Here is a 19602-nt window from a genome sequence, read left to right on the forward strand (position 1 = left end):
AACTTTTTTGCTATTTTTAATGTTATTTCTTTCAAAACTCTGACACCACTTGACCAATTGGAACCAAACTTACTTTGAATTTTCCTTGGGGTATCCTGCATAGGACTGATGTGGGGATTTTTGATCCGTCGAAAAACATGGCCGCTGTTACTAAAAATAGAATATAGAGGTCAGACAGTAGTTTCTTTACATATATCTCAAATACCTTTAGGTGTAGCAAAATTTTGGCTGGGGTTAAAGTGTTCATTGGCTGGGGTTAAAGTGTTCATCATGATGAGATCTATCTGTTGTCAAAATTTGGTGAAAATCTGTTGATCCATGTTGGAGTCATTGCCCTTTTTGGACGTTTTTTTGCTGTTTAAATGTTATTATTTTATAAACTCTTTTCCTCAGATACCACTTTACAGAATTTAAAGAAAGTTGGTATTTTTGTTTTTAAGGGTATCCTTAACAAAATGACCGTTTGGATTATTGATCTGTTATAAAGCATAGGGATCAGACAGCAGATTTTTTGCATATATCTCCAAAACGGTTAGGTTTAGGCAAAATCTGACGGGATTAATTTGTTCAGCATAAAGAAATCTATCTGTGGTCAAATTTTGGTGAAAATTTGTTAGGTTTAGCCAATAGCTTTCAATTGCTGAAATGGTCCTTATTATATGACAAATGTGTCCAATGAATCAAGTGGAGTCAAAATTGTCGGACAACTCCTTGTTAGAGTTATTGCCCTTAAAAGGCAAAAAAATAACTAGGTTAGCGATTCTGGCTCCTGGGAGTCTCTTGTTTTGGTGACAAACTCGTGTCCGGGCTGTTACTTGTTTGTCTTTCGATGTGAGATTTAATATTTGGCATGTCGATAGATCACCTAAAGATGAGGTGTTGCATACCATGGATTGTGGCCTTAGACCTCAAATTCCCTTTTTTTTTAATGACAAACTTGTGTCCAGCCTGTAACTATTTTGTCTTACGATGTAGGCTTTTAATATTAAGCATGTAGGTAGATCACCTAAAGATGATGTGTCGCGTACCATAGTTGGCGACCTTTGACCTTTACTATTGATTTTTGCACAACTGTGTCTCGACTGTAATTAGTTTTGCATGATAAATTAAATTTGTTAAGCATGGCTGATGTACCAGATTTTTACCTCAGCGGGGTCATCATTGATGGATTCCATCTCAGTGATCTTATCTAGTTATACTTCAGTATATATCGTCTATAGTAAATCAAGTTTAACATTTTAACTAATTACTACAAAGCCTTGATTATTCCGATTTTCCAGTCAATAATTTTTTTGACCGGAACAATAGTGCCATACTTATAAATCGCGTTTTTTCTTCCCTCCGATTTTCATTGGCTGATCAAGATTTACATCCTTGAAAAGCGTTAAACTAGATACAGTCAACAATCATGGTTGCTTTATTCATTCCCTTGGTTATGTAGTCATCGTTTTGGTTCAGTATAAGAAAACATTTGTTGACTTCTGTCGGGAAACAGTAAATTTATTACCCCTTTGTACCAACTATTCGGCATTGCCTCAGGTAATTGCAATAAATTTACTGTTCTCAGCATGACCATTCAACAAATGTATTTTGGCACTGATCCTGCAATGATTTCAGTCTGTGCGTCCATCTATGCCTTCATGATTTGAACTAAAGAATATAAAGCATACTGTCATATTAATTGATTTCCACTTTTCAAGATGTTAGAACTATTCTTCGAAGGAGGCAGAACCTAAAACAAATTCCAGCTGCCGCCATTTTTTCAAAATGGCCGCCGGACTAAAGGTACCCTTTTTTTACACCGGAAATTGGATGATCATATATCTCGATAACCGCAGATCAGAATTTGACGAAACGTGGTGTATACATTAAGTTCAATAGTCCAAACAAAACCATGAAAAAATGTTACAGTGAATTAATACTGTTTATTGTACATGTACATGTATTTACAGAAGACAATATGTAGTGAACAGACTAGCAAGATTCCTGCGACCAGGGGGAACAATTCTATTCAGAGATTACGGAAGATATGATCTAGCACAATTACGATTTAAACAAGGTAAAGACAAAGATGGTCAATACACGGGCTTTCTCTTATTCAACATACAGAACAATTATGAAAAACTTATGGATAGCTGCTCTATATTAATGGAGGTTGAATATTGATGCCAAGTTAACTATATAACCAAGAAGTTTGCACCATTAAGACTTCATTAGAATTCAAAATCCCTAAAATTAAAAAAACACTTGCAAAAAACCAAAGCAGAAAAACTATTTCTGAATACTCATAGACAAGTAAATGTAATGACGAACCCTTCATACATTATAGATAATTAAAATTTCTGTACTTTTTTTGTACTTTTATAGGTAGATGTCTGTCTGAGAACTTCTATGTACGTGGTGATGGAACAAGAGATTATTTTTTTACACAAGGTACATTTCATATACATTTTTAAATTATTAATTTTACATTTGCTGATACTGGAATTGTATGGAATCACTATATTTACATAATTGCAGTATTATATGGCAATTCTTAATTGATCCTGTTTAGAAAATATCACTGCAAGTGGAACTATCTCTTTAAAAATTGTCTGTCATTCATACCAAATATATCATGGAACCAGTATGGACAGACAAGTCAACAATTTTTTTTATTAAAGTCTCTTATACACGAATATGTATATAAATGGACTTGAGTTTCAGTATGCATTGGAACTAGGTGGAACATGAATGATATTCCAACACTCTGAAGGTGTTATTCAATTAATTGTGCATTTTGCCTTGGGAGTCTAATATGAAGACTCTGTTTGAAAAATTAGTATCTAGATAATGTTCTAGTTTCACATAAAATTCATGTGATTCTAATGTGAAAAATCACATAACACGAATTGCATGTGAACAGTTCATGTACAATTCACGTGAAGGATTGATTCACCCGAATATCACGAGAACTCTGTCACAAAGTGTATTTGCTCAAGTCAGGTGAAAATCGTGTGAAATAATTTTGCCAGTGTAGAGGAGGAAGATAAAAAGTACACGTACTGGTACAAAAGGAATAAACTTGAATAAGTGGAAGTAACCGTTACGTTCCTGACTTAGTTCCTTATGTTGCTACAAGATTGAAGTCATCACTACAGAAGTTTTATGGTCGTCATCATGAATTCGTGGATCGTTATGGTGTATCCATCAGCACCATGAAAACTGATTTATTCAACGGGTCATAGTTTTCCTTTCCTCGTTTGTCTACCCCGGACTTGACTTTTTATGAGCAACTCGGCGGGTGTTTTTAGAAAAGCAGAGGACGCTTACCCTACCGGTGCATCTGGTCCATGCCCCCAGTTTGTAGTGGAGTCCGAGTTCCTCATTTACTTTAGTTACTTTGTATGTATGATTTTAGTTACTTTATGTTCTTTGTTGTGTATGTCTGTTTTCCATGTCTGGTCTTTGTCCCTGGATTACATTCTTTTAATTACCGATATAACCTTGGTTCCCTTGATTACTCTTAGTACAATAGAGCAATGGGTTAAACCATGTTTTATGTATTAATCAATCTATAACTTAAGCAAATATCAAAAGATTATTTTGAAACTATCAGTTTATTTGTTTTGCTAATTTAAATTGAAATTTTCTGGTCAGACGAGAAAAACTTTTAAAACTTATTGTAGTATCTTTCTTTAACCGTTACTAATTTTACTTTATTACTAGCATAGACGATTTTGAAATATTATTAACTCATTGGTAAAAGAGAGTGAAAAAAAACGGTGCCAAGCAGTTGACAATCATATTTTAATATTTAACATAGTGAAGCAGGGGAGTTGACAGAATGTTTATATTAAAGACATTTTTGCCACCAAACTAGTTAGACATGCAACCAGAGAATCAAGATACCACTGGATCAAATCTGAACACTGCTTTTACCAAACGATAAGCCCTCACTGGCTCCACTTACAAAGTTGTAAATTTTCACAAAGGATTATTCAATAACTGCATTCAGCATACCGCAATTCATATATGTTAGTTTTCGGAACTATTTCTGAAAACTTCAAATATTTAATCCACGTATATTTCGTTTATTGTAGCATCCATATTGCAATGGGGTAGTGTACCTACAATTTCGATGAACGTAGTCTATGTTCGCATGATCGATTTCCTTTTTTCCAGTCGACAAAGTGTACGTTCATTAAATTTTTTGACCGTTTTGATCCGATATTCTTTATATGCCCTTCGTTATATTCTTAACTTCCATGTATATGTACTAAGAATTGCTTTGATACGCGTACCAGAGTCCTTTGCACCAGAGCTGCAAGGGAATAATTTTGACGGACCAACTCCGATCCTAGCTAGGTCCATCGTTTTATATCTGCGGGGTAGGAGATAACATTAAAGTAGGTAAGATTGTTTGAATGACATGAAAGATTGCCAGTAAAAGCATATTTTGGAGTTTTTTATGCTCTTTGCAACGCGGCGGTGATACCTAGAAATAATTTGCGTTATTCACTTTGTTTTCCCTATTATCACTCACACACTTTATCTCACTATGCCACAAAATCTTAGGAAGATAACTCAAATGTCAATTAATGTGACGACCAACAGGTGAATGATAAATATCGTATATAAATATTAAGATTTACCGAACGAAAGAAAATGGCACTTTTCAAACTAACGGCAGAAAACAACACAGTAACGACTTGCTCCCTGTGTCTAGAGACTTACAAGGTACCAGTAATACTGCCTTGTCTACATACATATTGTGAACAATGTATAAGTGACCTGATGCAATCTCTTGCAAAAAATAAATTAGAGAAAAAGAACACGAAGTTCAGCTGTCCTGAATGTAAGACAGTCGTGAAGCCAAAAAACAAGGAAAAGGGGACAGATTCACTGCCACGGAACGTTGTCAGGAGATGGTGATATGTGCTAACAGTAAAGGTAAACAATTATGTCAAACATGTGAGCGCTTCAATGAAAACTCTGATGCTAAGGTATGGTGTTCAGATTGTAATGAAGCTATGTGTGGAAAATGTGTCGAAATGCACAATCGAATGAAGCTTCTAATGAAACATCAAGTTGTTGGAATGGAAAACTTGGAAAAAGACTACTATTCACTTTGTGTCAAGTCAATCTTGACTCTCTGTAGCTGCCATAATCAAGGTTCGCATCAAATCCAATTTTTCTGTGATGTTCACAACGAGATGTTTTGCTGTATTTGCCTAGAAAATGTACACCAGTCTTGCAAAACTGCGAAGTGCATTGAGAATATGGTTGGTATGGAGAAAAACTACACACGCCTTCCCGAGAAACTGAAAGAATTACGAAATTGTATTAAAAATCTTTTAAAAGACAGCGAAGAACATAAGGAAATGTTAAGGCGTAATGTCGAAACAACAATGAAAGAAGTCAAAGCATCTGTTGATGCCGCTATAAGAAAGTTGGATAGCCTCTATGAAACTTTCAAGAAAGAACTTCAAGTTTTTCAAGAAGAAGAAAGTACGAGGACTAACGTTAGGCTGCGATTATTAGAAAGCATATTGAAGAATATTGACCACTGGGATACATCAACTGTAAAACTTGAAGAACAAGCGTCATCAATCCAGAAATTTGTTTTGTTTAATATCATACAGACACAACTAAGCGAACGTATCAGAGAAATTTTGATTTCGATCAAACCAGTCAATATAACTGGTGTTTTATATACCCAGAATGAATGGCTCAGTGAAATCCATGACAAGGAAAGATTCGGAACATTTCAGATTAATACGACAGTTGTTGAAAGTCCGCTTGGTGCATTATATGAATGTTGCAAGTCCCTTGGAATTACCCTCTTGCCATCCTTTGAACTATTAAGCATTGATTACGTACGAACAATTAAACTTAGTGGCAATAAATTGAGATGTGGTGCATGCTTAAATCAAAAGTACATAGTCGTAGGGGATACTGGAAACAATTACAAGCTTCATCTTGTAGACACCGACTCTGGATCAGTTGTAGACAGTACTGCAGCAGGAGGAGATGTCAAGCGGATTACAATTGTCGATAGTCAGATTTACATAGCATGTCACAGTACCGACCTTTATCGCGTAGATATACAAGACGATAAATTTCTGAAAGGCAAAAGTACTGCAAGGATTACATTGGAGATTTGGTATCTATAGACAACGACATATATGCTGTTGTTGAGGGGGGTATTAAGAAGTTTCCATGCACCGCTGAATCAAAAGACAGGGCGAGTATCATGACTCTATGCTTTCCTACTAATACTGGCCGTGGACGAAATGGAATAGGTTTTGTCCTTGATAATTTAATCTATACAAGTAACGATAACGAGATTAATTCCAATACTTTAGATGGGAAAGAAATTTACAGTTATAAACACGATGAACTTCAGTCACCTAGAGACATTGATGTTTTGCCCTCAGGGCTGACGTTAGTGTTAGACGTTAGTGACAACGGTAAGCTTCATCTCGTATCTTCTGACGGGCAACAACATAGAACACTGATTGAAAAGTTTGAGAATGTCGAAAAACCCCAAAGTATCTGGACAGATAACAACAAGAGAATTTTGTACGTCTGTGGAGGGGAGTTCATAGATGTATACAGAGTTATCTAACACTGAGATCCTATATGGCTGTAATGGGCAGTTTAAGACATTGAAAAGTGATTTAAACAAATTATACATGTCAAAATAACTAATATCAGAGGAGATGGAAAAATAATAGTGATATTTAAAATAAAAACTCTAAACTCAACATGAAAAGAACACATACAAACACAAGTTTTAAACAATATCTAGACGTATTAAAATGATACTATTAATGTTCTGTATTCTGTATTCTATAGGACAGTAGACCATTTGGTTTCCAGTCAATAGCTTCAGTAAAAGTGTATAATCTATATAGGCATCATTCCATACAAGAAAGGCTAGTTGAGGTATTGGAGGCCAAACAAGAGCATTTGTTTTATGTTTGGACAATGAAATGACTCTATGAAAATGAATCTCTTTAATATTTTACAAGGTGCCATTCCAGAAAAAAGAAAGGTTTGGGTTGCCTTTGGGACTATGACTTTAACAAATTTGAAATGAGAGGCCAAAGAAGACCAAAAAGCAATCTTTTCCTGATCCCCAGATGTATGTAAAAAGATTCTTTGAAATAAAGCTTTGGTATTGAGTTAAGGGTTGTTGTCGGAACCATGTAGGAATTAGGGTTCAAAAATTGTCCATTTCTAGTCAGGTCGATTCGTTCTGTGTCAAACGGTAATTCGCAATCAAAATTCTGAGTTGTATCAAGTTTGAATTGCCTGTCCATATTTTCCCAAGCTCTTTAATGTTCGACCTCAGCTGTCTTACCCTGCTTATGTCGATGGTTTTTTTATTATTCTGTCGGTCTGTTTGGGTTTTTATTGTACTGTTGACGTCCCAATTATTTGTTCTTTTAATACTGAGGAACCCTTCCCATGATTTAGATGCTATGAAATATGCTGTTTTAGTAGAAAAGTTTGGCCATGTGTACTTACATACATGTACAAAACTTTTTTATGGATGAATTGATTTGTGCAATGTGTACTTCTAAGAGTAATCAAGGGAACCAAAGTTATAAGATAATCAAAAGAATGTAATCCAGGGACAAATACCAGACATGGAAAACAGACATACACAACAAAGAACATAAAGTAACTAAAATCATACATACATGTACAAAGTAACAAAAGGAAATGAGCAACTCGGACTCCACTAAAAACTGGGAGCATGGACCAGGTGCACCGGTAGGGTAGTATTATTTGATTTGGTATGTAAGTTGGGTTATGTTTGACTCCCGCCTCTATGACAAACCAGCAAAACAACTGCTGGATCGAAAATTAAAATTGGGTTGTCAAGGGGCTAAAATACAGTTTCGGACGCGGTGATGATTACAACAAACCACATAGGAGATGATAAAAACAAAACAAACATAAAAATGACGAGCATGGACTCAACAGTAATCATCTTCCGCTAACCATAAATAGTTTTTATTGCTATTTTTTTTTTTTTTTTTTTTTTTTTTTTTTTTTTTTTTTGTTGTGTGTGTCTGTATTCTCTGTCTAGTCTTTATCCCTAGATTGCATTCTTTTGACTTCCGATAGAATATTGGTTCCCTTTCAAGAGTACTCTTTTAATCTTGTAAGGAACTTACAATAAATTGCTTTTAGTAGAATACTATCACTAAGATATTTTTGATTTAAGAAAACTTTATCGCTGTTAACTCGAGCCCACTGTAAAATAATAATCATCTTCAGAAACAGGACAAAAAAAAATCAAACTATAAGCGCAATTTTCATTTGCTAAAAATATAAAAAAAAATAATTTTATATTTCTAATTTTTATTTTTTTTTCGTTTACGTTGATTACATTTCCCGGGTTTATGCGTTAATTCACCGGACAAGTATTGGTGTATGTACATGTAGTTATAAAGAATCCGCTGCATAATTGTAAAATTAGCGAACTAGTACTTTAATTCGGGGAAACTAATTTCATAGATTAGAGAAGAAACACAAGTTCGTAAATTCTTTGGTTCGTGGCTTTGAGGTTTTCAGTATACATATCACATCAATGAAAATTGTCACCCAACCCTCAATAATTATTTCACAGTATAGCAATTCAGGTAATTCATTACTAGTATGAGGCAATCTTTTTTCAATTACACGTGTTTATTTGTATTCTATTTATGATTTGTTTTAAATATTTTGTATATATACATTATTATTTTTTTGACATTCTGATATAGTGATGTTCGTAGCGGACCAATTACTAGTATATAGATTCACGATGAGGTAAGCAATTTCACAGTAATTGAGCAAACCAAATATAACATAAACCGTACTCGCCTCCTTTTATAAATGTCAGTCATTAAAAAAAAAATAACAAATACTGTAAACTTTAAGTATTTTCATTCCGCCTAATGCAAAAATGCAAGGTATTTTTACCCGTCCTTTGTCTGATTTGTTTGAAATGAATTTATATCTTTTTGATTGACTGATTGATTGTGGTTAGTGTTTTACGCATTCTAGGACGAGAATGTTTGACCCTGTTTCGTAATAGTCCAACAAACTGAGTCGGATTCTAATGTGCTTACTTACAGTAGCAAGCATGTCATAACTCTTGGGCACATTATCCTTATTCCGAGCCATTCTGTCATCTCTCCTTCGAGCAAGGAATCAGGGACAACACATTTTTTAGCCATTGGTTTGACTCGGCCTGTGAACATGGTGAATGAATGCCAAAACCTCCAGGAACCCTTTGGCCTTAATCAAAAATAGTTTGTAAAACTTTTAAGACTTATTTCATTAACTTTTATCTTTTTCATTAGTGACCGGGCATGACAAATCCATTGTTTCCGACAGATTTTTTTTTTCGTCAAATAACACCGACTTTTCTTCCAATGCACGTGGTATGTTCTACCACTGTACGAGTCTGAAATGTTGATATAATCATATTTTGTTTGGGGTGTTGTTTACACGGCTGTTGCCATTAGTATATATCATTTTGAAAGAAATCGTATAAAAACTACAGTTAAAAGGCTAAACACTAACACTTAAACAATATTATAAATGTCAATAAACTCGCCACCACAAACATAGAATGTCCTTTTGTTTGTATCCAACCAGATATCACGTGGTTTTGAAACGTTCTTAAATTTGTCCAATAGTGTTTTATGTCTCCGCCCGTCTGCAGATAATAGATGGATTTTTCATTTTTGGTTTATGTCAAGAACAAGAAATAATCCTGAACGAAGCACTGTGAGACCCTGTGGTCTTTCGATATTTGGATTTTTATAGCAAAATATTTCCGCGCCTTCCTTGGAGTTAGATTTAATTTCATTATTTTCAGTCGTATAGATTAATTTTCCTTCAATAACGTCTATTCCATTTAACGCACTTACAGTATTTGTTGCAAAACAAGTTTGATATACCTCTGCACTAGCGTCCGTACTAACACCTGATGGAAACTTATTGATTGCACCGTTTGCAACAGCGAAAATATATTGACCTTCAGTTACCAAACCACCTACATAACTTTCTGTTGAACATCATCTTTTTTATGTTAATAAATTTAGTTCTCCGTATATCAATGCAGTATAAGTTGTATGCCCAACAGGAAAGAAACACTCTGTTGTTGTTTCTGTCACAAAAAAAGTCTTTTCACATTTTCTACTGCTGAAGAACTATCAACTACTGTACCCGACCTTATGTCTACGACGTTAACCTTATATCCATTTCCTACATCTCCTATCACTGCGTATTGCGAATCCAAGCAAACTTCACATTGCAAATTGTTACCGTCAAATTTGATTGATCTAATGTATTCAACACCCATTATTTCAAACGATGGAATAAGGCTTAACCCTATAGTCTTGCTACACTCGTATAATGTATCTAATTGTCTACCAACAAATTGTACTATGACTTTACACGACCCAATACTTTCAGTCTTCATCATAATTATCAATTACGCTCTGGTTCTTTTCAAAAGACAAATCAAGTACTTCTTCATGTTGAAAATTGGATGAAATTTCCCGGAAACTTGTCTCGAGTTGCTTCTTCGCGGTTTCAAAAAGCACAACGAGATGGTTCGAGATTGAATTTTTCATCACGTTATTGGTTGCTTTAATCCAGTGGTCGATATTTCTGGTCAATTGCTCCAACAATCGTAATTATATTTGCTCTTGTATTTTCTTCCTCATGGTAAACAGTTAATTCTTTTTTAAATGTTTCAAATAAAGTATCAGATTTACATTTAGCCGATTCCACAAATGCGCTGGTATTCATCCAAGGTATTTTGAACAGTATATTTCAGACGTTCCTTTCTATGATCTCTTTCTTGCAACAGGCGGATTATTGTTTCTTTCAGTGTTTGCAGATTCTTTGGAAAGTCCTTGTAAGTGTTGTTATCTTTGATCATATCCTCAATATATTCCACTACTAAGAAATCTTTGTGTTTTGAATTTATACATCCACAGCAAAACAAGTCTTTCTGGTCACTGCAAAAGTGTTCGATTGAATTTGAGTTGTTACATTTACATTTTGTCAGAATGGCATTCAGAGACATCCCTTCACACTCCTTTCCGATGTTATCAATCAGGAAAACGTGGTGATTTCCTAAAAGTTTCATTCGGTTATGCATTCTGATACAGTTTTCGCACATGGCTTCTTCGCAAGCTGAACACCAAACAGCATCCTCCCAAGTCAGGGTTTTTAGTCCACCCTCGCTCCCTCAAACCCCTGACATCACTCATTCATATTTAGCGGGTATCGTCCAGCCAATTCCGATTGGTTGCTTCCCGGGGTAAGAAGCACCAATGAAAATCGATTTAACATAAAATGTCTGTGGAAGGTAAACAATAATACGCACTGAAAGTTGTATGATGTCACAAATGATGCAAAATGAGCAAAAATGATAACTGTAGATTCTGTTTAGAGTCTTTACTAAAAAAAATGACGTTATGTGTAGCCACTTTGCAAGTTATATCGAAGAGTTTCTATTACGAGTGATTTGATTGGATTTTGGATCCGGGTTAAATTTAAGCAACTCACTAGATGGCGCTGGGCGATACCCGCTAAATATGAATGAGTGATTTCACGGGTTTGAGGGAGCGAGGGTGGACTCAAAACCCTGACTTTGGAGGATGACCAAACAGTGGCATCAGATTTCTCATTAAAACGTTTACATGCTTGACATGTTTGATAAGTCCTTTCATTGAAATTTATCATTATATCCATAACAACGTTCCGGGGCAGTAAATCAGTCCATTTGCTTATATCGTGGTCTGGGTCTATAGGCTTCACAGATGTTCTACATTCTGGACATCTAAACTCGGTTATCTTCTCAGTTTTGTTTCTCCTAGATGTTATAAAGTCACTAATACATTGTTTACAATACGTATGAAGACATGGTAAACTTGTTGGTTTTTTATATATCTCTAGACACAGAGAACAAGTCATCAAGTTTTCCGCTGATGGTTTTGATAGTGCCATATTTTTGTTAATGATTGACTTCCTGGTTTGAATAGGAACTGATAGAGTTATCCTTCTTTGTCTTGCTGTTATTTCTGTATGACCAGTTAATGTTCTATACGGACATGCTAATTTTGTTCTTAACCAATCCCGCAACTACATGTAGCTCAACACAGCAACTCTATTTGTCTCAGTTGTAATTCAAGTATGTTCTGTTTGTTTGCCTAACCTGTAAAACGTTTATTTTGCAAATAATAATATTATATTCTACGTGGAAATATCCTTTTTTATAAAGTAATTATTTTGAAAATACCAACGTCTCCACTGACTCGAGTAGACTCATAGTATCAAACTTATTACAAAAGTATTTCATACAGAAAAATTCTCAGTTGGACTGATGCTTAACTCTCGTGGATGTATAGTGTGTGCTCTATCTGTGTTTTTAAGGTGTACCAAGAGGTTCAAAAGTATTTTTATTTGTATATCCTGTAAAAATTGTCGCATATGCTGTATTTTGTAGCATATGTTAATGATGTATTTTGTGGCTTGTGCTCCCAAGGGTCACTCATTATATAATTGTTGGTGGTAGGAGGGGTTCGGACAAACGGTGGTTACTTTTTTTTCCATTTTTTTTTTTTGTCTTTAAAGGGGTACATTATTATAAAAACACCTCTGAAGGGGTAAATGTTTTAAAACTGTACCATGTTTCTCATTGAGTTTACAACTTAATTTGTACTTTTGAATCGTTTGTAATATCACATTTTGTTCAAATTATAAATATTATATTATGCATCTTCAGTTTTATTAACCCAGTTACTTGAGGAGGCTAAACGGGTAAATTTAAAAAGTGGTAAAGAATTTTGGAGTATTGGTCTGCAATGGTGTTTCATAATTACCATGAAAATTGTCTACGACATGGTGTTCAGGACCTCCGCCAAAACATTTTGGAATATACCCGGGCTTATGCTATATCTCGGATTGTTATAATTAAGAGCTTAGAGATTAGTTAAAAAAGTAGCAAATGCTTACTTTATAGCTTACGTTGTATCTGTTTGTAGCATATGTTGTATTTCTGTATGTAGCTTATGTTGTATCTGTTTGTAGCTTATGTTGTATCTGTATGTAGCTTATGTTGTATCTGTATCTAGCTTATGTTGTATCTGTTTGTAGCTTATGTTGTATCTGTTTGAAGTTTATGTTGTATCTGTATGTAGCTTATGTTGTATCTGTTTGTAGCCTATGTTGTATCTGTTTGTAGCTTATGTTGTATCTGTTTGTAGCTTTTAATTTATCTGTATGTAGCTTATGTTTATGTTGTATCTGTATGTACTTATATTTATGTTGTATTTGTATGTAGCTTATGTTGTATCTGTTTGTAACTTATGTTGTATCTGTTTGAACTTATATTGTATCTGTATGTAGCTTATGTTTATGTTGTATCTATATGTAGCTTATGTTGTATCTGTTTGTAGCTTATGTTGTATCTGTTTGAAGCTTATGTTGTATCTGTTTGTAACTTATGTTGTATCTGTTTGAAGCTTATGTTGTATTTCTGTATGTAGCTTATGTTGTATCTGTTTGTAGCTTATGTTGTATCTGTATGTAGCTTATATTGTATCCGTTTGAAGCTTACGTTGTATCTGTTTGTAGGTTATGTTGTATTTCTGTATGTAGCTTATGTTGTATCTGTTTGTAGCTTATAATTTATCTGTATGTAGCTTATGATTTATCTGTATGTAGCTTATGTTGTATCTGTTTGTAGCTTATGTTGTATCTGTTTGTAGTTTTATGCGTACCGTAAGTTTCAAATATAATTTTGTTGCCTGTTAGGCAAAAACAAATGTGTTATGAATATTCAAGTCGGTCTGTTCATTACAGTAATCATGCTTAAAGGTTATAAATTTATAATGAGAGAACCCATGTATGATTAAAAAATAAATCACGAAAACTCCATTTTATCATTGTTTTACCACGGGCTGGTCATTTATGTCGCATTGTTTACCCCGAGTGATAGCAAGGGGTTAAATAACACATAAATGGACAGCCCGATATAAAACAATGATAAAATGGAGTTTCCATGATTTATTTCGATTCTAATATGACTAGTTTCATCCTATTTTTAAGTAGCAGTCTTTCGGAAAATCAGACAGAAAGTGATTCATGGATGTAAAAAAACCCACCGAATTCGGTTTTATTTCTTATTCAGAAACAGTTACTGATCACATAACCAGTCTTAGTTTTGCATTTGGTTGTTGCGCTTTTGAGATAAGAATTATGTAGATTGTACATGAAATTTGCACCTTGGAAGAGTTATCGTTCTTGATTTGGCTTCATTTGGTTGATTTTAGTGGGGATGAATGTATGATTTGCTAAAAAGTACAAATATTTATGCAGAAAAGATTGTTATGTGAAAGTACAGCATAAATTATGTAGTATGAAAAAGCATTGTTTGTTTGTTTTTTTCTACACCATGAATCACTTTGCCATTTAAAGTGTCTGAATTTTAGGTGGATTGATACTTAAGTAAACGCAGCCCATGTGTTGCACGAAATGTGGCCATGTGTTTATCACTTTCTACCATGGCTGTGATCTAAAGAGCTTTAAATTGTAGCACGTCATATTAGAATTAACATATACTGACATATTGGAATGTGCATTAGAATAAACAAATAAGTGCATATGCTTAAAAAATATATTTGAATCTTTCAGTAGGCTGGATAATGAAGTATGACCTTATTGAAATATACATCATAATTAAGCTAAACCAATAGGCATAAGCTGTAAAATTGTCTTTTAACCTAACAGAATTTTACAGTAAAAATGTAATATATGTTACAATATTGTACGTATGCTATTTTTTGTAGCATATGTTTATTGTATAGTAGCATAATTATGCAAATGAAAATACTTTTCAATCTCTTGGTACACCATAGGATATTGCCTTAATGAATAACTTATTTTGCATTTCTTTTTTTTCAATACAAATTTGATTGCATGTATAAGCCGAAAAATGTAACTGCCTTTTTTGTTTATACATGTAAGGACTAATTACTTCTACGTCTAAGAATTGGGCAAAATGTGTATAAAATGTGGCACGTGCAAAAAAAAACGCAGAGATTTTATTGTATTATCCAATTATTTATACCTCATAACCTCCAGAAATTACTATCAAAGTGTATGTAAAGGGAGGTCAAATTTAGTTGAAAAGGCGGGAAAATATATCAGCATATTTTCTCAATAAAAGCAGCAAAAAAAATCTTAGTCACAGATGCTTCAGGACAAATCTTAATAGATTTTCAGTTGTTTTCTATGAGTATTGAATATGTTTGCAAAAAAGACAAAATTGAGAAAAATGTGGTGTCACTTGTTGCCTGATTCTTATACAAAATGGTACTTAAAATGAGATATTTAGTATTCATTTTCTTTTGACTTTTTTATATTTCATTCTAACAACGAGAAACCACATATAAGAACTGTTACAGTGAAATAACTAAAATCAGGTATCACATTAGCATAAGTTATTTTTAATTGATTGATGTCAGTCATCATCTTTGATCTCCTTGTGGAATGTTCGTTAAAATTCAATAAGAAGCGAAAATATATTGATTTAGTCAAGTCCAAAATAAATCTGAAAAAATAGATATTGCATCACTGGAGTGGTTTTTGCCTCATGGTACAGGCATTTCAAACGAAATCCTGGCTTAATTTTTAGTATTATTGACTAGCTTTCGAATATTTGAAAAAAATATGATAAAAACTGCCAAGACAACACAAAATACGAAAGTGCGCCAATACGGGATATAGCCGTCCGATACGGACAGAGCTGTCCAATACGGGATATAGCCCTCCGATACGGACAGAGCTGTCCAATACGGGATATAGCCGTCCGATACGGACAGAGCTGTCCAATACGAGATTTAGCCGTCCAATATGGCTTTTACCCGTCTAATACGTCATACTGGACTGGTTAAAAATCCATATTAGCCTAGTGTATTGGACTAGTTAGTCAATAAATATGGCAAGCCAAAGTGGACAAAAATCAATATTTTGTAATATTAGAAAATAGTTTTTTAATAATAAAAAATCATTTTTTTAATATTAGAAATTGATTTTTAATATTAGAAAATAATTTTTAATATTATAAATTCATTTTGTAATATTAAAAAAATGATTTTCTAATTTTACAAATTCCTTGTTTAGTAATATTATAAAATATCATACATTTTGCAATATTACAAATCGAATATGTAATATTAAAAAATAATTTCTAATATTAGAAAATGAATTTCTAATATTAAAAAAATATTTTGTAATATTGTAAAATCAGTCACATTTTTAATATTACAAAATGATTTTCTAATATTAAAAAATCGTAATTGAATACAGCAAATCAATTTGTAATATTAAAAATTTGATTGAATTTTTTGTATTAAATGGGATTAATGCTTGGCATATAGGATCCCTACAATTTGTACTTTTTCTATGAAATCGTGGCAATGTTGCAGGTCTTTATTTTTATTATTTTTTTTCTATCTTTTTTTTTATTTCAGTATTCTCAACTGGATAAATATACGGAGCAGCTTCATGTACTTCCGTGAAAAAGAGGAGGTGTTGAAGAAAACCATCGTGCCAGTTTGATAAATGTCATAATGTTGTAGTCAACAGAAATGTTAAAACATAATTACTATCGGTATATGAATATGTTTGGTTTCTGGCTTTATAGCAGAGTTGGCGAAAACATTTCCTAACTGTCACTCTTAGGTCTGATAAAGTGCTCCATCTGACCTAGAGAGGTTTTGGAAGTGTAACCGAAATTCTTATTCTTTCAGAAGTGCATGAGCCCTGTACTGTTCCTTGGGAAACACTATCGGCCCCATTTCGTCAGATATTAGTTTGCTTATATTCATTCTTGTTATTTTTGTACCTGATCATTGAATTTACAAACTGAAAAACCGTAGTTCATACTTACAGCTTCTTGTTTAGAACACCATATTTAGAAATATACCAAAAACCATGAAATTTTGTAATTTAATAAACATCTCCCTGACCTCAATAATTTGTGCAAATGTATTCGTATCAGGAAAAAAAATTAGACTCTTTGGGTTAATAAGTTAAATGAAATTTTGTATTGCACCTCCTAATAACTTTGTTTGCTGTACATGTATATTATTATCATAATCAGTGCTCTTAATTATATATGTGTTGTTTATTTGTATTTCTGTACCAAAAATGTTGGTGTTTAGAGAATGAAAGATATATATAAGTTTTATTGGATCAAAGTTCGATGTGGCATTTCTTCTCCAAGAAGATAAGAGATATATTAGTATCCAGTTGTTATCCAATCAATAGTACGGAACTGTGATTGATATCAAGTAACATGATCATTTAGGTACCATACTGTGTATTAATTTCAAGATTTTAATTGGTAAAAAAAATAGATGCAAATGTTTCAATGTATGAAATAAGGCAGTTTCGACCAAATCTTCTCACTAAAAGCTATTATAATAGTGTACTCTTGTTAGACCAAGCTCAAAAAGCACTATCTGCACTGTACGGAAAAATTAGAAACATTAATATACCAATTGACTTACAGTTAAAATTATTTGATTCACTGATTGAGCCAATTCTTTTATATTCATGCGAGGTCTGGGGTTTTGAAAACAGTAGTATGTTAGAAAAGATACATCTGCAATTTTTGAAGAAAATCTTAACTGTAAGATCAACTACACCAAATTTTATGATTTATGGGGAAACCGGACGTTATCCGATTGAAATTGAGATTATAATTCGCATGTTGAACTTTTGGGCTAAACTTATTACAAATGAAAATAAAATGTCAGGAATGTTATATCAGTTATTACTAGATATGCATAACAGAAATGTATATCATTCAAAATGGATTTTATATGTTAAATCTATATTAGACAACTCTGGTTTATCTTATGTATGGAATAGTCCAAGTGTATTAAGTAAGCTAGACACTAAAATTTATGTCAAACAAATTTTACATGATCAGTTTATACAGAAGTGGTACAGTGACATGATGAATTCGTGTAGAGGTCAGTTCTACAGTTTATTTAAAAATGAATTTGGTTTTGAAAAGTATTTAGTGAAATTAAATAAAAATCGTAGAATCTACATAAGTAAGTTACGTTGCTCAAACGTCAAGTTTCCAATTGAAACTGGACGTTGGACCAACACTCACGCTCAGAAAGATTGTGTTTATTATGTAATCTTGGTGCTACTGGTAATGAACTTCACTACTTGCTTCAATGTAAAAATGAACACATACAGCGGTTTAGAATAAAATTCATCCCGTCGTACTATTATACATATCCAAGGGGAGACAAACTTAAAGGGTTGTTGTCTCTTTGTAATAAAACAGTATTGAATAATTTGGCTATCTTTGTGCAAAAGCTTAGCAAATTATTATTGAATATTATAAGAAATAAATGTATACTTACAAATCGTATAAATCATGATTAACTTAAAATCCATATTGTATTAACCCACTTGTACATGTATGTTTGTATTGAATGTATATATTCAGTGTTGATGTGATCTGCTTAGCACGTGATGAGTGTTATTGACGATTGTTAAAAGTTAAGAATATTGTCGCTGACATCGTATCAGTGTATATATTTGTTCATTGTTTTTCTGTCATATGCTTCTTATGTAATAGCATATACCACTTTGTCTTTGTTTGCCATTTTGTATATGTATTATGTTTGATTAGCCTCTTGTTGCAGTGTATTCTGCCTGAGTGTATCAATAAAATCTAGAAAAAAATCATTCTGCCTGAGTGTATCAATAAAATCTTGAAATATTGATCTCTAACATATTACAAATTGAATTCTTCTTAACATTGACTTCTTTTGCAAAAAATAATCCTTGCCCAACAAAGCATGACTTTTTGTAATTTGTATTTTACACACTAAAAAAATCTTATCAAAAAGACACACTGTGTTTTACTTATTCTGCTTTCAAATACGTTGAACTTGTTATATGAAGAAATGAAAAGTTGAAAAAAAAACTGAGAAATATAAATATATGTAATATTTTTTTTTACTGCAGGTTGGTTTCCGAATTAACCGTACCACAGTAATTTGCAGAAGTATTAAAGGCACATATAACCAAATGTGAAAACTAGGAAGTTTTTGTTCTGTTTTAAATTTGTTTAATTGTTTTTGTTTGTATTTGTTTTGTTTTTAATAAAAAAAAAATAGAAAAAAATAAAATGTAGAAAAAATATGAAAAGTAAAACAAAAATTGTGGCAATACAGTTTTCTGAGGTATTGTAGCAACACAGTGTAGTAAGGTATATCATGATGCTATACCAGCTTAAGACCAGAACCCAACAATGAATAATCTTTTCTCGTTAATTCCATCTGGAGAAATTGTTTGCAATTTTTTTCAGTAAAATATTTCCAGATTTAGACCAGTTGTTATTATGATTACAACATTGTGGATAATCTTGGCAAACTTATTTTTATTTACCATCTATTTAAATAGTAAAATTGAAGACTCTCACAATAGAATGCTGGAAAAGTTGTGAGCAAAGCAATGGGTGATACATGATTTATAGTGTAGTACACCAATTCTTAACCCATGTTC

General features: G+C 33.0%; 1 protein-coding gene across 1 annotated transcript; it reads left to right on the forward strand.

The window, feature by feature from the left end:
* Positions 1–1568: 1568 nt before the first annotated feature.
* LOC148603719 (tRNA N(3)-cytidine methyltransferase METTL2-like) lies at positions 1569–18780 on the forward strand. Its single transcript, XM_088551462.1, has 5 exons — positions 1569–1585; positions 1953–2059; positions 2368–2433; positions 8763–8808; positions 16539–18780. The coding sequence occupies exons 1-5, from the start codon at positions 1569–1571 to the stop codon at positions 16624–16626; spliced, it is 324 nt and encodes a 107-aa protein (XP_088407588.1). The 3' UTR covers positions 16627–18780.
* The last annotated feature ends 822 nt before the right edge of the window (positions 18781–19602 follow it).

The sequence above is a fragment of the Perna viridis genome, chromosome 11 (assembly GCF_037379345.1).
Source record: "Perna viridis isolate PV_CMFRI_1.1 ecotype Kerala chromosome 11, ASM3737934v1, whole genome shotgun sequence".
NCBI lineage: Eukaryota > Metazoa > Mollusca > Bivalvia > Mytilida > Mytilidae > Perna > Perna viridis.